This window comes from Rhamphochromis longiceps, linkage group LG4 (genome assembly GCF_057381845.1).
Source record: "Rhamphochromis longiceps isolate RC_006_pf linkage group LG4, R_longiceps_female_GT1.1, whole genome shotgun sequence".
Classification (NCBI taxonomy): Eukaryota; Metazoa; Chordata; class Actinopteri; order Cichliformes; family Cichlidae; genus Rhamphochromis; species Rhamphochromis longiceps.
In genome coordinates this window covers 29988837-30008522 of record NC_140560.1, presented here as the reverse complement: position 1 = coordinate 30008522, position 19686 = coordinate 29988837, and the positions used below count along the sequence as shown (strand labels likewise).

The 19686-nt window shown below is 40.2% G+C and overlaps 1 protein-coding gene across 1 annotated transcript; it reads right to left on the bottom strand.

Moving 5' to 3' along the window:
• Positions 1–1782: 1782 nt before the first annotated feature.
• Positions 1783–18209, bottom strand: cntnap1 (contactin associated protein 1). Its single transcript, XM_085405259.1, has 24 exons — positions 18149–18209; positions 13818–13919; positions 13136–13329; positions 12703–12856; positions 12222–12425; positions 11814–11998; positions 11568–11717; positions 11132–11393; positions 10440–10589; positions 10168–10342; positions 9696–9802; positions 9459–9581; positions 8882–9085; positions 8616–8772; positions 8416–8543; positions 8138–8311; positions 7815–8033; positions 7469–7708; positions 7156–7395; positions 6867–6994; positions 6309–6402; positions 5958–6188; positions 5821–5865; positions 1783–2508 (listed from the first exon to the last, which is right to left on the bottom strand). The coding sequence occupies exons 1-24, from the start codon at positions 18207–18209 to the stop codon at positions 2309–2311; spliced, it is 3927 nt and encodes a 1308-aa protein (XP_085261385.1). The 3' UTR covers positions 1783–2308.
• Between the last annotated feature and the right edge of the window lie 1477 nt (positions 18210–19686).

Sequence of the window (19686 nt, the reverse complement as noted above, 5' to 3'; positions counted from 1 at the left end):
GTTAATGTGGTGATTGTCCAAATAACAAAAACATAAATCATTCTTCGATCGTCACAAACCATCAGTTTCACTCTGTTTGCTCACTTTTCACTCTCATTCGTGTTAATAAATTACATTCTGAAAAATAGAGCCTGTATTTGCCAGTTTTGGCCAAATCTATACATGTTCATACATTATTAGCAAGTCGTGCCTTTACAGTAATTGCAGTTTTTACATCTACTGTACATTCTTTCACTGTACAATTTCGCACAGTCCTGTCCATCTGTAATGGAAGAAAAACCAACAATGTTGAGTTTTGGAGGTGTATTAGTGCTACAGAGAACAAGTACTGTACTTTCTTTATCCTGAGCATTCTAAAAAGCTACAATGAATAGTTTTACTTTCAGTACTAAGCAGTCTACAATAAAAACAGAATAGGTCTTCAGTGTAGTGTCTGCTCATACATTACACAGTCTGAGGATATACATTCAAACCGTTCCATTTGACTGTAGCTTTTCTTGTACAAACTGAAGGAATTTTAAAAACAAGTCACTTGACACATTATTCATATAGTTACGTATACACTCATTGCATCCTACTTGCTATTGTGCATTGGCAAAATAAACTGAGGCATTAACATTATTGGTGGCTGGAAGAAGCTAATATTATTGCATGTTACTGCAAAGTGCGCTCATGCTCTACATATGCATAGCTGATATGTTGCAAATGTGTTACTTTTTTCATTGTTTCCCACATACACGATAGTGCTTTAGTGTACACAAGGAGCTGCAGTGAGTGATGATAGCCCTAAGCTTTGGTTGCACCACAGATCAAATGATATTTCATCTTGCCAGAGATGAAAATTTCATGTGACTGTAGAATTTTCCACTTTTTCACTGAAAGCAGCTAAACAAGCAGCAGTAGCAGTGATGACTTTGTGGTCAGCTACTGCACTACAATATCATGAAAAATATTTTAGCGTTATGAGCTAAAAGAAAAAGATCAGCATTTACATTTTTGTGGTCCTCTGTACATATGTTATTGTGTGTGTGTGTGTGTGTGTGTGTGTGTGTGTGTGTGTGTGTGTGTGTGTGTGTGTGTGTGTGTGTGTGTGTGTGTGTGTGTTTCTATGTATGCTTCCCATATGGCCATAGCAGCTTTTCCCTGAAATTTGTTTTCACTGAAAAAGAAAGGATTGTGGAAGGACTTACTGTATACTCTTTTTGTTCTGACACTCTTGAGACGTTAGAGACTCAAATGTCTGTAGCACCAACCTATTGGCAGATTGATCATAATATGCAACCAGAAGTAAGACAGAAGAAATAAGATCTAGTTCACTCTGTCCCCGGCAAGCTTCATCACTTGAACTTTTTTTGTTTTCATTCTGCAGTACACCAACAGCCTGTTAGCTCCTACAACCAGAGGTACTGTATCTTCAGATCATCACATTCTCATGTCCAAAGCCCCCATGGTTGAGAATGTGTTTTGAATCTGAGCATACTGTAATCGGCAAAGCTGCTTTCTACTGACACTGTATATGTAATGCAATGTTATAGGCTTCAATACAACAAATACAAGCATATGTACCTTGTAGAATCTATACGTATCATCTCAAAGCTCATCATCACAAAGCTCCATGCTTATCAGTGTATTCCTTTTCGGTTGATGCTTCTTTTTGTTATCCATGAACACCAGTTTTGTGTGTTGATTTTCCTTGCACTGTTTTAGTTCCGCACTTCAGATGCTCTTACTGTTTAAAATCGAAATGGATTATGCACTATGGTGTCGATAGTGGTTCCAGAAGAGATTGTCAGCAAAAGGTATATTTTGGATGGCATAAATCTATACAGTAGGTTATTGGTAGTTTTCATCTGTCTTAAAAATGGCTCAGAAAAGAAATCACTCAATTAAAGCCTAAACACTTAAATCTGATGTTCTAATTAAACATCCTTTCCCACAGTGTCTAAACTAATCCCAATCTGAATAAGCTATTATGGGTACTTTAGATCAAGCTTGCTCAGATGAGGCACTTCAGTATTTCATCCTGCAATACAGTGTGAGACTTGTTGGCTACTCATGCAACACGGGGCTTGATTTGAACTTTGAACCCAGCAAAACTAGACTTACCAAAATACATACTATGTAGAGCACCAGGCATCATATCCAAATCAACTGGGCAAAGGAACAGAAACCAAAATGTAAATAAAAAAAATCAGGAAACAAAAAGAATAGAAAACTTAATATAGGTATCTGTGGTTTTGTAGATGCTAATTCCCACACTCCATCCCCCACTCAAAACCCCAACCACTGTCCAAGAGGTTCTCTGATGCTAGTCGCTCCTGAACTCCTCTTCAATTTCTGGGAGGTTCTTTTTTTCTCTCCTCAGAGTCTCGGTGAGGGGTCTGGAGCTACTGGGGGACTCCAGGTTTTTAGGTTCATTGGTATGGTAACTGCCCTTCTGCTGATAGGCATACACATAGATGCTGTACAGGCCTCCAAAGAGCAGCAACAGCGCCAGGATCACAATAACTGAAGGACAAGAATAGGAGTCAGACATTATCCACAAGACCTGGAAGAAAAAGCTGCTCCAAGAAATACTGATGACAAGCAAGTGTTGCTTGACACAAAGATAGGTACAACTTTCTTATCTTAACAAGACAAACTGTTGGAATAAATTAATTTAGGTCTCATGTCGCCTATGATGACATAACACGCTTTCTTTCTGCTGTGCCAGAAGTCTGTGATCTAATTCTGTAACATCTTAAGTGTGATGTTTACATTCTGCGCATGTGTGGTTTTTTGGTCTCTCTGAACAAGAAATCACTGCTCACACTAGTGATTTAATTAGTTAGTGTGATTTACTGTGAAAGGTCATCAAAACATACAGAAAGACAAAAAATATAGGGGGTTATCTGATTGTTGGGTTTTCTCTGTTCTGTTTGTATCATTTGGGGGTTTTTACTTTACAATATAAACTGCCTCGAGGCAACTGTTGTTGTGATTTATAAATACTGAATGCGCTCTCACTGGAATTAGACCTGCCTTTCGAGACATTCTTTGCTGGGTTTGATCTCTTCTTCCTCTTTTTTCGCCTGTTCCTTTTAGGGGACGCAATGGATTTACCTCCATCTTACCCGATCACCAGCATATTCTCCCACTATAACTCTCTGCATTTCTTCCTTTTCTACATTCAAAAATCTTTTTCTGTGGTCTTCTTTTTTTCTTCCTACCTGACAGCTCCATATTTAACATACTTTGTTCAGCATACACACTCTTCTGCACATGTCCAAATGATCTCAGCCTTGCCTTTCTCACTTTTATCTCCAAATTGACCTGTGCTTCCTGTCTTTTTGTTATTGCTGCACTATACATGATAGCAGATTGCACTATCATCTTACAAACCTTCCTTTTCACTCTTGTCACAAATCTCACCTGACTTGCCTCTACCCACTCCATCTGGCCTGCACGCTCTTCTTCGCCTCTCTTGCCTTCCTCTCATTCTCATTCTTCCTCTGTCTTGCCTCTGCTGACTTTCATTTCTCTGCAGTGCATACCTCCATCTCTATAGACTCTTTTAGGCCTGCTCCCTACTCTCAAATACAAATCACAGCATCGTCTACAAACATTCATGGAGGCTCCTACTTGACCTCATCTGTCAGCCTGTCCATCACTATTGTAAACAACAAGGGGCTCAGCGCTGATCCCTGAGCTAATCCCACCCCCAACTTGAACCCATCTGTCACTCCTACCGCACACCTCACCACTGTCCCACTGTCCTCATGCATGTCCTGCAACACCCTCACATACTTCTCTGTCACTCCTGACTTCATCCCCACACACTTCTGTCATCTGAATAACCGCCTTCCACTCTTCTTCCTCTCCATACATGTCCTCACTTCCTCCTCAGTAATCCTCTGTTGGATTTGATACATTTAAAATATGATCTGAAATAGTGCACTCTCTGAAGCAAGGTCTTAGTAAGCCAGAGGAAATTTTCAGATAGCTAGAGGAATTTTCTGAAGATTGGAGTGACCTGATAAGCACTTTGTCCTTAGTTCCCAAGCAGCTGCATTTAGAATTTGCTAAATGAATATGGACTTTGAAGATGGACTTTCTGTAATCCAGCTGTAGCAAAGGCATAAATGAGTTTTTGCATCAGATTGAAATGACATCAACTATAACTTCAAGATGAAAGACCATATTACAAACATGGTTTTTCATCTTAAAAGAGAGTGCTTGTAAGTATTCAGAGACCAGCTGTACATGAGCTTTTAGACCAACCACATTTAATATTTGACAATTCAATGAGTGCAATCGTGGCATTAAATTGCCTGTAGGTGTGTGGAGGTTTTTTGTCGCTCAGACTGTTTGCTGTGTAATGAAATGGCAAAACATCAACAGTGTTTGCCAGCCTTTCTGCCAATAAAATGTTCTCAGCGCCTTAGGTTCATAAACACAGCAAATGGTTACAGAGAATGGTCTGTGAAGTACAAAAAAAGATAACTTCTGATGTTCTACAGTATTTCTATGTCTCTTGGAAAGATATAGAAGGGTAGAAATGGAAGGAAAATCAACATAAAGTGTCCTAAAATGGTGTTGAATCCTTTCACTAAAACTTCATTGTACGTTTACCTCAATCTAAAATGAGGAAGACCGTCCTTCCACAAGATGTATGTCGTTCTGATTGCAGTGATTATTCCCTCAAAGAGTAAAAGGGGAATCTAAATCAGGCTGACTAAATATCCCCCAGAGCATAACAGAGCCACTGGATCATTCACTGTAGAGCTCGAGCATTCGGGTCTTATTATCTCTGTGAACGCTTTTTCTGCCAGTAGAGATTAGCATTTTATTTCATTGGTAATATTAAAACAGGAGGTGTAATTTCTGAGTCATAACCATTTTATCTATGACAATATATCAGACAGAGAAGATGTCTGATATCTGGGAGGGACCTTTGTCAGCATAGCTGAATGTTGCATTAATCTTTAATGACATACTGATGTCCAGTATTAGCATAATATCTCAGAAGCAAAATGATTTATTAAGCTAAAGCATCTATCAATGATGAACAGTAAGCTGGGGCCATGCAGACTAAATATAGCTAATCCGGTAAAGGTCTCAGACAGGGATGGAGCAGGGAGTCTCTGTGCTGCAGTTTAATCCTGAGACTCCAGCCTCTCCTGCTCATCAGGGGGACCTGCTCTAATTTTTTTTTCATCTGTGATACTATGCTGCAGGCTGCTCATCTGCTCTCAGTGCATGTCCTCCACGTCCATGTTCTCATTATAATATTCATGTTGATTATATAACAAATACCTTCTATAAATGCATATTGAAAGCAAGTCAGCTGGCATTGTTATTGTTATGACAGCTTATATCTCTGTGTTGCAAGTACGGTCCAACACTCATGGCTATTAATTATATATATATATATATATCAAATAACTCATACATTGCACTAATTTTCTTTATTTAATCAGTATACCTGAATGCACTCAAATATAGACAACACTATCATTTGGTATGAACTGAAATGATTGAAAAATACTTATTTACTTTACACATGTTTTGTTTTTCCACATATAATGAAATTCTGCCTTCAGAAAGAATCAACCACTGAAATGCTCCTGTCAGACTCTGACAACTCTGCTCTAATTTTGGATTAGAGGATTTTAGGAAAAACTAAGAGAGAATTTGAAACAGCATTTGTGTCATCTGGGGCACGAGGAAAAGAGTAAAACAGAAATGAAGGAGATGAGTGGTGCTTTAGATTAAATGAAATAAACTACTAAATGTCACATTACACGTTTTGTACAACTTCAAGATAAAAATGATTCTTACCTGTTATCCAAAATAGACCTAGGTCATCATGGATATAAATATACTCTGTAAGAGAGAGATGCACAGTTCAGGAAATGAACAGAAACCAATAATGCCTTTATTTCATGAGAGTTACACTTTGAAAAATAAACTTCTACCTATTCCAGTAAACCAGGGGTCGGCCTCCCATGGTACATAACCGAGGACAGGAGGGAAGGCACCACAAATAGACTCAGAGACATAGCCGTGCGTCTGTACTGGAGGATCTGTTTCGTTTGGACGGAACAGGGTCTTCAGAGGTGCATAGACATTATATCTGACCCCAGATATGCAGCCTATGAAGCCTGGAGCATTGTGCCTCTGGATTTCGTAGTCAATGTCACCAACCTCTGAAAGAAACGATACAGAAATTAAACATGAGATGAGGATCTGATTAAACAAAAAATAATTTAAAAAAAAATCCTTGCAGCAAGATGTTATTAATAACAGATCGTTAATAAGCCTTATACCCATCACTCTGCCCAGGAACATGGACTTTGGAGAGTCAAACCTGGCATCTTCCACCAAGGTTATCTTTTCCACAATAGGCTCCATGTAGTCCACCTATGGATAGAGAAACATTTGTTTTTACACCTCAAAGGGACATTGCAGAATAAAAAGACACCACTGCATTCCTATAGTACGACCAGCATCAATGATTATAAACAGTTAACCAGCTACAGATAAAGCACTTCCAAATAAAAAGCACTATTTTTAAGACATTCTCTGACGTGACATATGAAAGTAATAAATGTGAGGCTACCAACCTGGCTTTTATCAAAGGTAAAGATTCCAGCCTTTTTACCTGACCCCAAATCTAATCCCCAAATGTAAAACTATTACTTGAACATTTGTGTAGATCACTGTTCTTATAATTTGTAGGAAAATTCTGCTTCTCTTGGGGAAGTTCAGTTAGTTGGGTATCCTTAAGTAATGTTCAGAATTACGAGACATAATAAATGATTTCACAGAAAGTAATCTAAACCACAGATCACATTGTACACAGTGGGAGCAATGACAGCTTGAACCTGGGTTTTGATGGTTCTGTTGTGTCTGGTTATGTTCACATAGTGAGGGAATCCATCTGCCAGGTTTCTGTGAGTCAGCTGGTACTTGTGTGTTATGACTCCCAGCTTATACCTCAGATCTACACTACCTGAGGGGAGAGGCAAGAGAGTAAATCAATAGCATACAGTACTGTTTTGCTGAATAACTCTAACAAGTGAATAAAATCCCTACGCTCTCCTAAAAATGAGGTTATGTGCAAAGTTACGGCTTTCCCATTCTCAACAAATATTGTTTCTTAGTTTTCCATACCATCAGTCTTGAGGACGACAGCGATGTAGTCCTGGACGAAGGAGCTTATGTAGAGCAACACGGCTGGTGTGTGAACAGTGCTAAAACTGAACTCTATGTCATCTGCTGTATCGTTGTAGCCGAGACTGAAATTGTCGTAGTGCGGGTCAATCCAGTTGGCCCACGCTGCTTCATCTGATACTGGCTTCTTTCGTATGTTGTACCTCATCCATGATCCAATCTCAAAATAAGCTCCAATATCTTAGAAAAATAATTATTAGATTTCAGTCTGCATTTCATTACATTTACTTTTGTTGTGCTGAACATAACTTACCTTTATGGCAGTAGAAACCATCAAAGGCTGTATTGTTACAGTCACAAGTATAGGAAGCATATCCCTCGATACACTGCCCGCTGTTTCGACATGGTATGGTAGCATTAAGACACTGTCCAGTACAGTTCCTCCTTATGCCCTGTTCTTCGTTTACTTTCCCCTCTAAATCGAGAGGCACGCCATTCATCCGCAACCCTCGAAGGCAGCCCAAGAAAGGTCTCAAGGTACGATTGGCTGAACCTGTGACAAAGAACACTTGTATCAGTGGCTAGAGGACACATTAAATTGATTTAATTTGTGTCATTTTTATATTTTGAAATTTCCAAGTACACCTCAGGAAACCTACCTACAATGAGAGGATGTGTGAACTTCATGGTGATAAAAGTCTGAGGTGGGAAGCGTTTGACTGCCCATGGCTGATAATCTACCTTAATCCGAGCCAACTTCACGTTAAGCTCGGCCTGAACGAAATGCCACTCGTTGTCATTAAGTGGCACAGGAGAGTGTAGGGTCGCATTAAGGATGCCATCGCCAACCATAAATACAAAAGCAAGATCCTGGGTGGCTGGAGGAAAAGAAAAGATACAATTAGCAAAATACTTTTTACAAAATGTACAGTTCTAATAGGATAAACTTGAGAATTGCCTTCTAACAGATGAACCCACTCACTATTGAGCTCTATTCTTATAAAGTTTCTAAGATGATCATCAGAGTTCTCCAGGAAGACACAATGGTCACGGTAGGTTTTGAAGTGGAAAGAGATGTCAACAGTTGTTTCAGGCCTGAAGGTGGGGAATGTTATGTAAGTGGGCTTTGTGAAGGCTATGGTGTTCCAGATGTTTCCTGTGGAAAACATTGAAATAAATTTGGAGAAAAACAACTCAGAGCCCCTTGATACACTAGAAATGAGCATATGTGTTTGCGAAAGCCATAATATTTAATCTCACTGTCGCCATGGCAGCGGAGTGGCCCAACTGTGAAATGTGCTTCTGAGCCGGTCCTATTGGTGTCCCCGACCACCACCCTCCTCACAGGCAGATGGTCTCTAAAGTCCAAGTAGCCTTTGTCCGAGTACCTGAAAAGCCACAAAGAAAACTATTAATGTCAAAGTCACAAGGTAAACACGTTCAGCGTGTTCTTCTCTCACCATTGTCTATAGTCAGCGTCGCAGTTGCACTGAAACTTGGGGTCGACGCAGGTTTGATTGACAGCACAGCCGCATTTTTGGACTTCTCTGAATGTCCCACCCCAATAATAATGGCTCTGATTGTTGCGACCAATCCAGTAAGTGAAAGGCCTTCCATCTATTTTGAAAGAGAAATTGAATCTGTGTTTGAAACATGAATTCATTTTCAATATTTTCTTGCTTATTGATCATCTGCACCCTATTAAAATCTGTCTCATCCTACTTACTGGGTGTATTGAGGATACGGGACTTATAGCACGAGTAGTCTATCCACTGTTCACAGTACATGGAGGTGTTTGCAAGAGCAGTGACTTCATCCCAGGTGGCATTCCAGTAGTTGACATCTCCTATATATGGCTTGTCGATTGAACTCCCAATCACCTTAGTACCTTCCACTCGATCACTCAATATCACTGTCCAAGCTTTATATGCTGCAAAAAGGTTTGATAGATGTAAGTCAAATCAGAAAAGGATCAAAGAGAATAATGGGGGGAAAGTAAGGAACATGATGAAACACTAAAGAGAAATTTACTATATAATAATATCTTCCTCTATAATAATATGGAGGAAGCAGAGGATGAAAAGTTTTACAAGACAGATGCAAAGACAGCAACAGCTGGATCTCTCTTGATATATAAATCCTTTTTTAAATTTCCCTTGAAACTTCAGTGCACATTTCTCATTACCCTCACATAATAGCATGACTTTTTTTCTCTCCCTCTTTTCGCAATCTACAGATAAAACATCAAACACTGAACACAGTGCTGCTGCAGCCATGCATTATTAGCAACAATGACTACTTACATTTCATTTTGCAGTACACTTCAAATGGTTTCAATGGCCCACTGAGATCGGGATCGATGGTGTAGTTTCCAGACCAATACTTGCCACTGAGTCTGTAGGCCTCACATGATTCTTTATAAACCGCTGTTTGGGGAAATAATGGAGCAATTTATTATAATAAGGAGTATAAATAACACAAGCAAGGTGTTATTTATTTAAGAAAGTGTTGGCGTTTTACAATTATCAGCTAGCACTTACACATGTGACACACTTCTCCTTTATAGCCTGTATTCTCACACAGGCAGATGAAGTCATCCCAAGACTGGATGCATCTACCTTCGTGCTCGCATGGATTTGGAGTACATCTGCAGACAAAAGAGATTATTATACTAAGTTTTTGGTTATTGAAAAAGTGAGCGACTTACATAAATAACCAGTGTTTTTTTTTCACCATCCTATTCTCCTTTTGTGATATTTTTGTCCCGCCAAGTTCCTTTAGACAGAGTTTATGAGGTCAAGTTACTTTTAAAAACCAGACACACCAAACAGTTATGTCTGACAGCAATGTGGGGCCAAGTAGTCCACAAACATTACATATGGGTTATTAATAAATATGATAAATGATTCAGCATGACATACACTAATAGCTCATTATTGCAGTGCCGTATTAGTATCTTTTTAATTAAACGGAATCAGTCAGGTTTCCTGAATGACTGATAGTGTGTTTCACCTGTCAGTGATCCCACAGGTGCCCAACAGCAGCTCGGCATATCTTCCCCACTGTCGCATCAGAATAATGTCAATATCGAGCTGTTCGTTGTCTATGAAGATATGCTGCATGCAGCCATGGAAGCGATTCAGCTTGGTTTCACATTTCCTGACTGTGTTATTAGTTTTCGGACAACCTAAACGGAGGAAAGCAAATTTTGTAAGATTTGATGAGCACAGATTTGATCTATTTGATCTTTTTGTTGTTAGCAGTTATCTGAGAAATCGACTCACCTCCAAAAAAGTAGCGGTCGCCTGTCCGAATAGTGAAAGGGTTGGTGATCTTTAGTGGTGAGCCCTCCTCCTCATCAATAGTGAGAGTTAGCAGGTTGTCTCTGGCTGCCAAATCAACTGAATGCCAATAACCATCGTTTAGTCTGTATCCTGTGGAACAAGACGAAGCCCTTTGTGATGCTGTCATATTATGTTATCAGTACAGATATGTACAGTTGTTTTTGTACATATTATCAGTACAAAAATCACATGCATAATGCTAACCATTCTTTCAGTTGTCAGGTAAAGGTTGCCATGAATTGGCCATATAGAGTTTAGGGGCATGTCTCTACTATGGAGCTTTCCTGACCCTCCATGCATTTACATCCATAAGATCTTAGACAATGATACTGTTTTGTGATTTGCCTGTGTATACCACCACTGTGGATTTCAAACAATCAAGATGTGATGCATTAATAATCTTATTTTAACAAAGTCCCAAAAAGTTGATTCTGTTCATCTGGACATAAAGTTTTCAGTGGAAGAAACATTTCGTCACTCATCCAAGTGACTGCTTCAGTCTCAGCTGACTGCAGGTTCCCCCACCCTTATAAAGAGTAAATTTGCATATTGACTGAAACTAGCACCACTGGCGAGCAATGGGCTGTGAGGTCTGTTTCTTGATCATTAATATGTGTCTGAGAAAAGCCTACCAGCAGCAAACTGAATTTTCTTCTTGCCAGGCTGGAATATAGTGACATTGATCTGTCCCTCGCTCAGACCCAGCTCAAGAGCACCCAGATCATCAGCAAAACGTGTGAACATCAGGAGCCCTGTGTAGTCCCATGAGCGGAACTTGAACTTGACAAACATGCGGGGCCTCCTGAAGAACCCTGGCACCTGCAGGTAGTTATTGGGCCCAGCGAAGGTCATTGGTTTCAGCAAAATGTCACGGCAGGTAAAATGCATCTTTTTCTAGATGGAGAGAGAACATTGACCTCATTAGCCACACTGAAATGAATGACAGTGTTTGTGATTAAACTGTAAACATAAAACAGACAAATTTGGGTGAAGCTTCAAATTTTAAAGGCGATTACCCAAAATGATGATGTTGCTATATAATGGATTAGAGTTATCGTAGAGCCCTACCCTTCTTGGTATATGGATGTCGGGATCTTCTCTCTTGGCCTTGTCGATGACATTGATGCCATTGATGAAGACGTTTTCCATACAGCCCGCGAAATTTGGTGTGGAAGGGAGGTGAGGCATGTTTTGCTCTATTACTCCTCCTACATAGATCTAAGCATCGGGTATTAAGACAGTCAGATACCCAGCGCATTGTCCTACATTCACTAATATTTCTGCAGTTAAAGGGGAATATATTCCAGACAGTACCTGTTTATCTAGATCCAGATGAGTAAATTCTCCATTACATATTGCTGTCACTGTCTGACTGTCCACTGTGAGGTTCACCTGTCGACCATAACGTTTGATTGTGACATAGTGCCAGTGGAGATTATCAAGAAGGCTGCCAGCGGTCAGTGTAGTCCGTCCATTAACTTTGTGTACATTACTGCTTCCTGCAAACACAGCATGGAAGGAACTGAATAAAAATGTTCAAACCATGTTAAGATATTTGGCATAACTGAAAGACCTAACTCAACAACCTAACCAGCAATACCAAGATCCCTACCGTGACACTTCGGCTTTGTTTCAGGTTATCTCTGAGATGGATGTTACTCTTACAAAGATTTTAGTTCCTGGTTACAATAAATGCAAAACAATTTTTAATGCTGGTTGTACCAAGACTGATGTGCAGGTAAAGCCGGCCTTTCTTCAGCTCCAGGGTAAAGAGGTCTCCCTGAATCCCTTCACTGTGCAAAAGAAGGCCATCCTGCTCCAGAGTCTTGAAGTTTATGGCAATGTGGTCCTGCAGCGTACGGGACTTTTTTTCAGGATACTTGTAGACCACTGAGTCATCTCCATTGTACTGTAGCACATAGGAATCTGCAACAAAATTTCAACCTGATTCAGTTTAAAAGAGTAATGTGGCAAGTATGCTACATGGCTCCTGTCCTTGAGCTCCTTGAAATTGTTTGGCACTTTAGCTTGCGTAATGCATTCAAACAACTGAAGAGTACTGAGAGTAGTCGCTTATGAAAGAATATGGAACTAGTATAGCACATTTGGCATGTTTTAAAAATATAGTTAAGAGCTATGGTTAACTGCTGGATGTCAGTTAGAATCAGGAAATCCATGTTGAGCATCCTTCAGTCATTTTTACCATAAGGGCAGCCAAACAGCTCCAGTCTCACACCAATCTTCCCCCCATTCTCTGTGTTCCATGCCAGAGGCAGCAGACGAATATGTTTAGCGGTAAAGGCGTAATGGAAGACATTCCTCTTCACCTGATAATAATTCCAGTTACCAGGCAGCGTCTGCAAACAGATGAGACAGGAGAAGAGTGGAGAGTTATTGAGCCACTGCTATGGTGTTAAAGCCTTATTAAGAGGCGATGATGAATTGATGATGAGATTAGCTTTGTCAGTGATAATATTCTGTGCTGTCTTTGTTTTTCAGCCTGTGGCAATGAATATAATGGAACACCCACTGAATCCCAAATCTGCCATAGAGATTACATTTGACTAGTTAATCCTCGACTCATCCCTTTTATGGCTTTCATCCCACCACGGCCATTAGGGCCCAGTGACACCTACAGAGTTGCCTCCTTTCATGATGTACGGCGTCCAGGAGTCTGGTCGATCTCCGTAGAGCAGAGTGTATTTGGTGACCCAGTCATATGAGTTGAAGGTCCCCTGAGTGGCAACTGCCACCAGTCGGTACTTCCTGCCCAAGTCTATCTGCAACCATGGCTGTCTGTCCCTTGGGGAAGGGGACCAGCCACTGCTGCCTGAGGGCATGAAAACGAAAGATTTGATCAAATTTGTCAAGAATCAAATAACTGGAAATACAACTGTGACCTTACAGAGCTAACCTTAAATCTTACTGGAATGATTACACAGTATGCAGAGTATGCTACTACTTATCAAACTGTGTTTGAAATACCTGCATCATAGCTGGTAAACACTCTATTTTACCTGCTAGTTGCTAACTTTGTTTAAAAAAAAAAATAGCTTCCTTTGCTAAAAGAAGGTTCAATCAAATTAAAAAATAATAAAACATGATTTTATGTTTTAGTCGCAGGATTTTTTAAATAAATTATATCATTTTCTCTTCATTTCCATTGAAAGTATTGTCACCTTAAGATAGAGTCCCTTACTTTATGGCTTATAGATAGTGGATCTGAATGGAAGTACTACGGTGAATTTGTGCTGTGAATCAGGTCTCAAATATAACTAGCATAAAGTTAAGGACTGGCTCTACATTACAAGAACTTACCATATAGTTTGGCAAAATTGGCAGAGTACAGAAAGTTATATCTGGAAGAGGCCAGGAAGGAGGACGCATACAGCCCAGAGATGAGTGGATCGGCACATTCTCCTGCAGTGAAAACAGGGACAACACCAACGTCAGAAGGTGTTTTAAAAAGTTGCTTTTTATAACGATGCATCATTCGAAATGAATAACAACAGCAGGCACTCCTGCACAGCTAGATAAGAAAACTCCACTTGGAGATTAATTAGCGGTTACTGCATTCTCTGGGAGACACATTTACTCGGATTAATTCAATTAAATTCAAAGCAAAGCACTAATACCTTTAGTATTGTTTTGTTTGTTTTTTTGCAGATTAAAATAAACACATGTTAACTATAATAATAATAATAATAATAATAATACGTTTATAATATAATGTCAATTTTCATTGTTATGCTGATGACACCCAGCTCTACATTTCCTCCAAACCTAATTCATCCCTTCTGTCTTATGGAGATGAGATCATGATTCTCCTCTAATTTTCTCAAACTTAACAGAAATTAAACAGATCCCTATCTATGCGATCTGCTCCATATTACCACTAACTTCCCGCTCTCTCAAATCTTCATCTGCAATTCATCTTGTTGGTCCTTCTGCTTGTCTTATCACTACGGGGAACAGAGCTTTCGGTCGCTCTGCTCCTCGGCTCTGGAACTCGTTTCCTCCTCTCATAAGAAATATAGATTCCCTTCCCTTATTTAAGTCACAGCTCAATACACATCTTACTTTTTTGTATTTTAATGTATTTTAATCTACTGTTTTATTGATATCTTTCTTTTCTTTGTAAGGTGACCTTGGGTTTCAGAAATGCACCATCAAATAAAATGTATTATTATTATTATTATACAGACATATATATATATATAATATTTAAAGAGAGAGAGCGCTGTCATGCTGCTTTGCTATTGTACATGTGGTTATAAGGCTAATGGGGCCATCACGCATCTGCTCAGACTTGCTCCCTGCTTGAGGGCTGTTAAAAGTGACCATAATTCTACTTAATCTTGCTTCTGTCGTGGCTGGGGATAAATGGCTGATGCCCTCACCTCCAGCTGTAAAGGAAACAGTTTCTCATTTTACGTGCCAAAATATGCTCCTTGAGACTCTTAAGACATTTAAAATAGATAAACCAAAATCCTGGAGGGATAATATTTGTTCAGTGAAAGACAAAGCAGGTGCATCAATAAATAAATAAAATGTTTTAATCTTGCTTATGTATAACTATTATTGAAATGGAAGAAGCTCCTATCTGACCTTCCACCAGTGTCAGTATAATCCTCTCTTAAATGTTTGGAGTTGTTTACTACTAAACAGGAGTTTTAATCATTGTTTTACATTCGTGGAGGTCATACAGAAGAAGGCATGGTAACCAGCAGCTAAGGACAAGGCATGTTAGCAGAGTTAGTATACTGACTGCAAATGGAGCTAGATGAGGACAAGTGGAGCACAGTCTGAAATTTTAAACAACTTTAATGAGTTCCGTCCACATCTCTCCAAGGGCATGCTGCACATTCAGAGGGAGGAAATGTGCTGAACTTTCTGATTCAGCTTCTTCTCTAATGGCTTTCTCTCTCTTTGTGATACAGAAATGCCTGCTATTCTGCAGATAATCAATAACAAATCTCTGCTGCATTACTTTACTGCTGTGCTCTAAAGCCATTTCAAGTGAACCACACCCTCAAATGTCCAGTCCCACAAAAAATACATATACTTTGAAGTTTTGAGATGCAATCACATAAAAAAAAGCTCCTTTTCTATTCGTAGCTTGAGTAATTACTTCTTTAACTTCTTCAGTTACTAGTAAATGAAATGGTGTTTGGCTTTAACAGCTTCATCTTAGACTGCATCAAGGTAACCTAGGTCACACAGCTCCTCCTTTTTATGAAAAGCATGTCACGCACTCCGCACCCAGACCTATTCACTGTCTCACTTCCTTTCCCTCCTTTTGATACCACTCTCTTTATCTCCACCCCAACTCTAAAAACCCTCCAATCTTCCGTGCTTTCACTGTATCCCATTACTCTTGCTCATCATCATCATCATCATCGCATAATGTTCTCTGCCTTCTCTGCCTGTCTCTTCCCTATTGGGCGTTGTCATGCTGCAGCAGTTAGAGCATACCTGAAGCCTGTGTACCCTGCTACTTGTGATTTTGCACTCCTCCTGTCTGTGCACCACACGGGGTAGTCTATTTCTCCGTTTATCATTAAGAGGCTGTGGAGAACAGCGTAGCTGTGTAGAGCTCTAGCACCACTCATGCTGAAATATCATTCTGCCGCTAGTGTGGGTAGGCCTGTCTGGGCTGACACATCGTTTTTGCCGGTTACATACAGTATGCAGAGGCACCTCCTTTGACTGACGCTGCTCTGTGATGCATGGCTGCTGACGATTCACACAGCAACCCTGTCTGAGTGAAGGCATCCACTGAATGCGGGCATCTCCAAACATACCAAAACATACTGCAACAAAGCAGCACATAAGAATGGCAAGAAAGGTTTTGCTAAATTATTCATATTTGGGCAGACATCACAGTGGGTGGTGCCTGACTACCAAGGACCAAAACTACAAACACTACAGAATATCAGAGTTCTGCTGAGACTTAAAGTTAAATCTAAATGACTATTGCAGCTTCTTTAGATATAAATTCCCCTCTCATGAACCAAACAGTTAGTTCCTTGTTATTCAGACTATAAGCTTTAGATTTATTCACATGTATTCCACCTTCTTATTCCTCACACACACACACACACATACACACACACTCTCACTTCAGAGAGCGAGTTTCAGCCTCACCCCAGGATGATTTAGTGGGGTGAGGCTCTGAGATCTAAGACTCCATTTTATTCTGGCACAGCTCCACTGTGCATGTCTCCACAGCAGACCACAGGGCTGCATTAAACTATCATCAGAACTTTTGTAGATAAAACACAGAGACATCAACTTATTGATTGGAAATCAGCAAACGAATGCACTTGACAAACATATTCAGCTTAACTGGTTTCTCTGTTCATCTTCTGCAGTTAGCGTGGCATCACAGAGAAACTTTCTCTTTTTCTCAAAATAAAAAAAAAATAGTTCCTGTATAGCAAAGTTATAATTTCTCATAAGGGGATATCTCAAAGGCATATATCAATACTACAATGTGGAACCATTTATGTTCTCAATAACCTAACAACAACACATAGATAGATAGATAGATAGATAGATAGATAGATAGATAGATAGATAGATAGATAGATAGATAGATAGATAGATAGATAGATAGATAGATAGATAGATAGATAGACTAGAGGTAAGTCAGTATCTGAATTTCTGAATTTCACATTCCAAAGTGACAGGAAGTCATACCTTAGTCCATCCTCCATCTTTCTTACCTAAACTAATGAGCCAGTATCTGGGAGTGTGCGTTAAAGAAGCAGTGAAGACTCTCTGAGGTCATCTTGACAGTGACATCACACATAACGCTTATCGGTATGCATTCAAGCTCTGGTGAATGGGTCTAGGTGGGTGTTTAGCCTTACCCAATTTTAGCCCCAAACATACCCCCACAAACGTATTCCTTATTCTGTCACCTGCAAGACAACTGAAGCACTTCAGCAGTCTTATAGCAGATGTTGATTTCCCATTAAGCTAAAAGCGAGATGCAGCGCTTTCTGGGCAGCTCATGGACACCTAGGTTTCCCAAAAAAAAAAGTACTGCAGTGGGCTGGTCCCGGTCAGGACGCTGAGCCCTGCTCTCTCAAACGTTGCTATTAAAAATCGCTCAACCGATTCTCGCCAACAAGAAGATACACTGTGTGTGTATATTATTATATTTGAATCAACATAAACAGCACTGCGCTTTTAAAATAAAATAGAGTTGAGCCCGCACGCTGCAGAAACTTGCGTGCAGGCTGGGAGAAAGCACTGCAATGCAGACAGTCCAGTGCAAAGGGGGATCGCCGTGCGCACCTTTTGCAGGACCGACGTGGTTTGCTTCAACACTTTTCGTGCTTTGAAATGTTCAGTAGCCAAAAGAAAGCCGTGAAAATGAAATCGTGTCCGTTTAACACAATGCCCGGTTTCGTCGCAGCGTGCGTTGCCCTTCAAACATCCCAACATCTCAGGCTACATTTTGCCCTCCAGTGGTATTTTTCACTCATCAGGTTATCGCGTGTTAGAATGCAACTTTTTCGTCAGCGTATGATCCGACACTAAACAGTCTGCAGATAATGCATGTATATACACCCTGAAATATTTTAATCATATTCTAGCAAGCGACAGTAGATGAATAATTGCTGTTTCACAAGACTTACGTGATGAGCAATGTTGAAACCCCCAAAACAAGAGGCATATGCTCAGTGTTTTGCAAGTCATCCTTCACTTAGGACACGTTTATCCACATATGCTATGTTAATTAGATCGTAGATTGTTCTGCAGCATCCTCTCACCCCCCCCTTTAGCCCAACTTTAACTCGCGCTGCTCCAACTCCTCTTCCCGGGATCTCGGGCAGCCTCTACCGGGGCGGGGACGCGCATCGGTTGCTGGTGCTGATGCTGCGCTTCGCCGAGAGCGCGCACTTTTCTTTTATATCCTTTTAATGGTTTTATTTACATGACCGTAATGGAATGCAATAGCTCCTGTATGGTGGCAATCAACATGCTTTTCAGTTTTCTGCATAAGCGGTGCGCTTGCAGGCAGTTCAGACAGGATTCAGATGGGTCCCGTACGCAGGAGCCTGGATTTTCAAATGCAGAAGAAATTTGATAGGCGGAGAAAAAGAAACAAAAAAACTTTTAAAATCCGCAGCTGTCAGGTGTTCTCCACAGCAACTAAGAATACAGTGATTTCAGTCCCCAAATCAATATCGTGAAGCTGGTCAAAGTGATCAGTTTTCAATCAGTTTTCGATTAAATATCAATGTTCTGAATATTCATTCCTCTTTTCTTTTCCTTTATATTTCATATCATCCTTTGGCACTGTTTTCATGGCTTCCACTTGTCCGGTTGTGCCCCGTGTTTTCAAGGGTTTGGTTAAGAACGCTTTCTCTCCGGGAACGCAGACGTGAACTTCTTCCAAAAATAAGATGACGCTCAGTAATATCCTTTACCAGCAGCAGAACCGCAGAGTTGGCTATGACAATCACATCTGACCAGTAGGCTGCACTGTTCTGCTTGATGCTCGTGTGACCCTTGTCCAGGTATTTCGTGCAAGTGCAACCCTCACAACAGAACAGGTCATAGCCTAAGGATGCCAGTTGTGGCTGAACTCAGATTCATCCCTGGAGACTCACATGCACAATGGAGTGGGGGCGGGGTGAGAATGATGCGGAGGAGAGGGATTTATGGCGATGGGTGGCACACTGACCACAAAAGGGGGGGGGAGGCTTTGGGATTAAGAATTGGGTTTATGGGACGGCAGTGCGTCAGTGATGATGTGAGATTGAATGCCTTTATCGTGGGATTTACGTGTTTTCAATCAAATCAGATTGTCTGTTTGTAAGCTGCAACTATTTTCACTCCCGAAATACCGTAAAAGTACAGAATTATATCTGCAGAGAGAAGACAATGGCAAGCAGGAGAAATTGACACGGGAGAGTAAAATAGGACATCAAATCAGCACCAGAAAGTGGCTGCAAATAGTCTCCAGGCTTTGCATATGGATTTGTCTAACTGACAAGAGACAGAAAGCAAAGTTTCTACAGTCAAAGTAGAAATTTCTTGAAACCCCCTACTACCCCAAATATTCAACTGAGGTTTTAAAGTAGTGGATTGTACAATAATCAGTAATATTTTACAGATGTACTTGTTTCCGATAAGATGACCTTAATATTGAGAGGAAAATAAAGAGTTT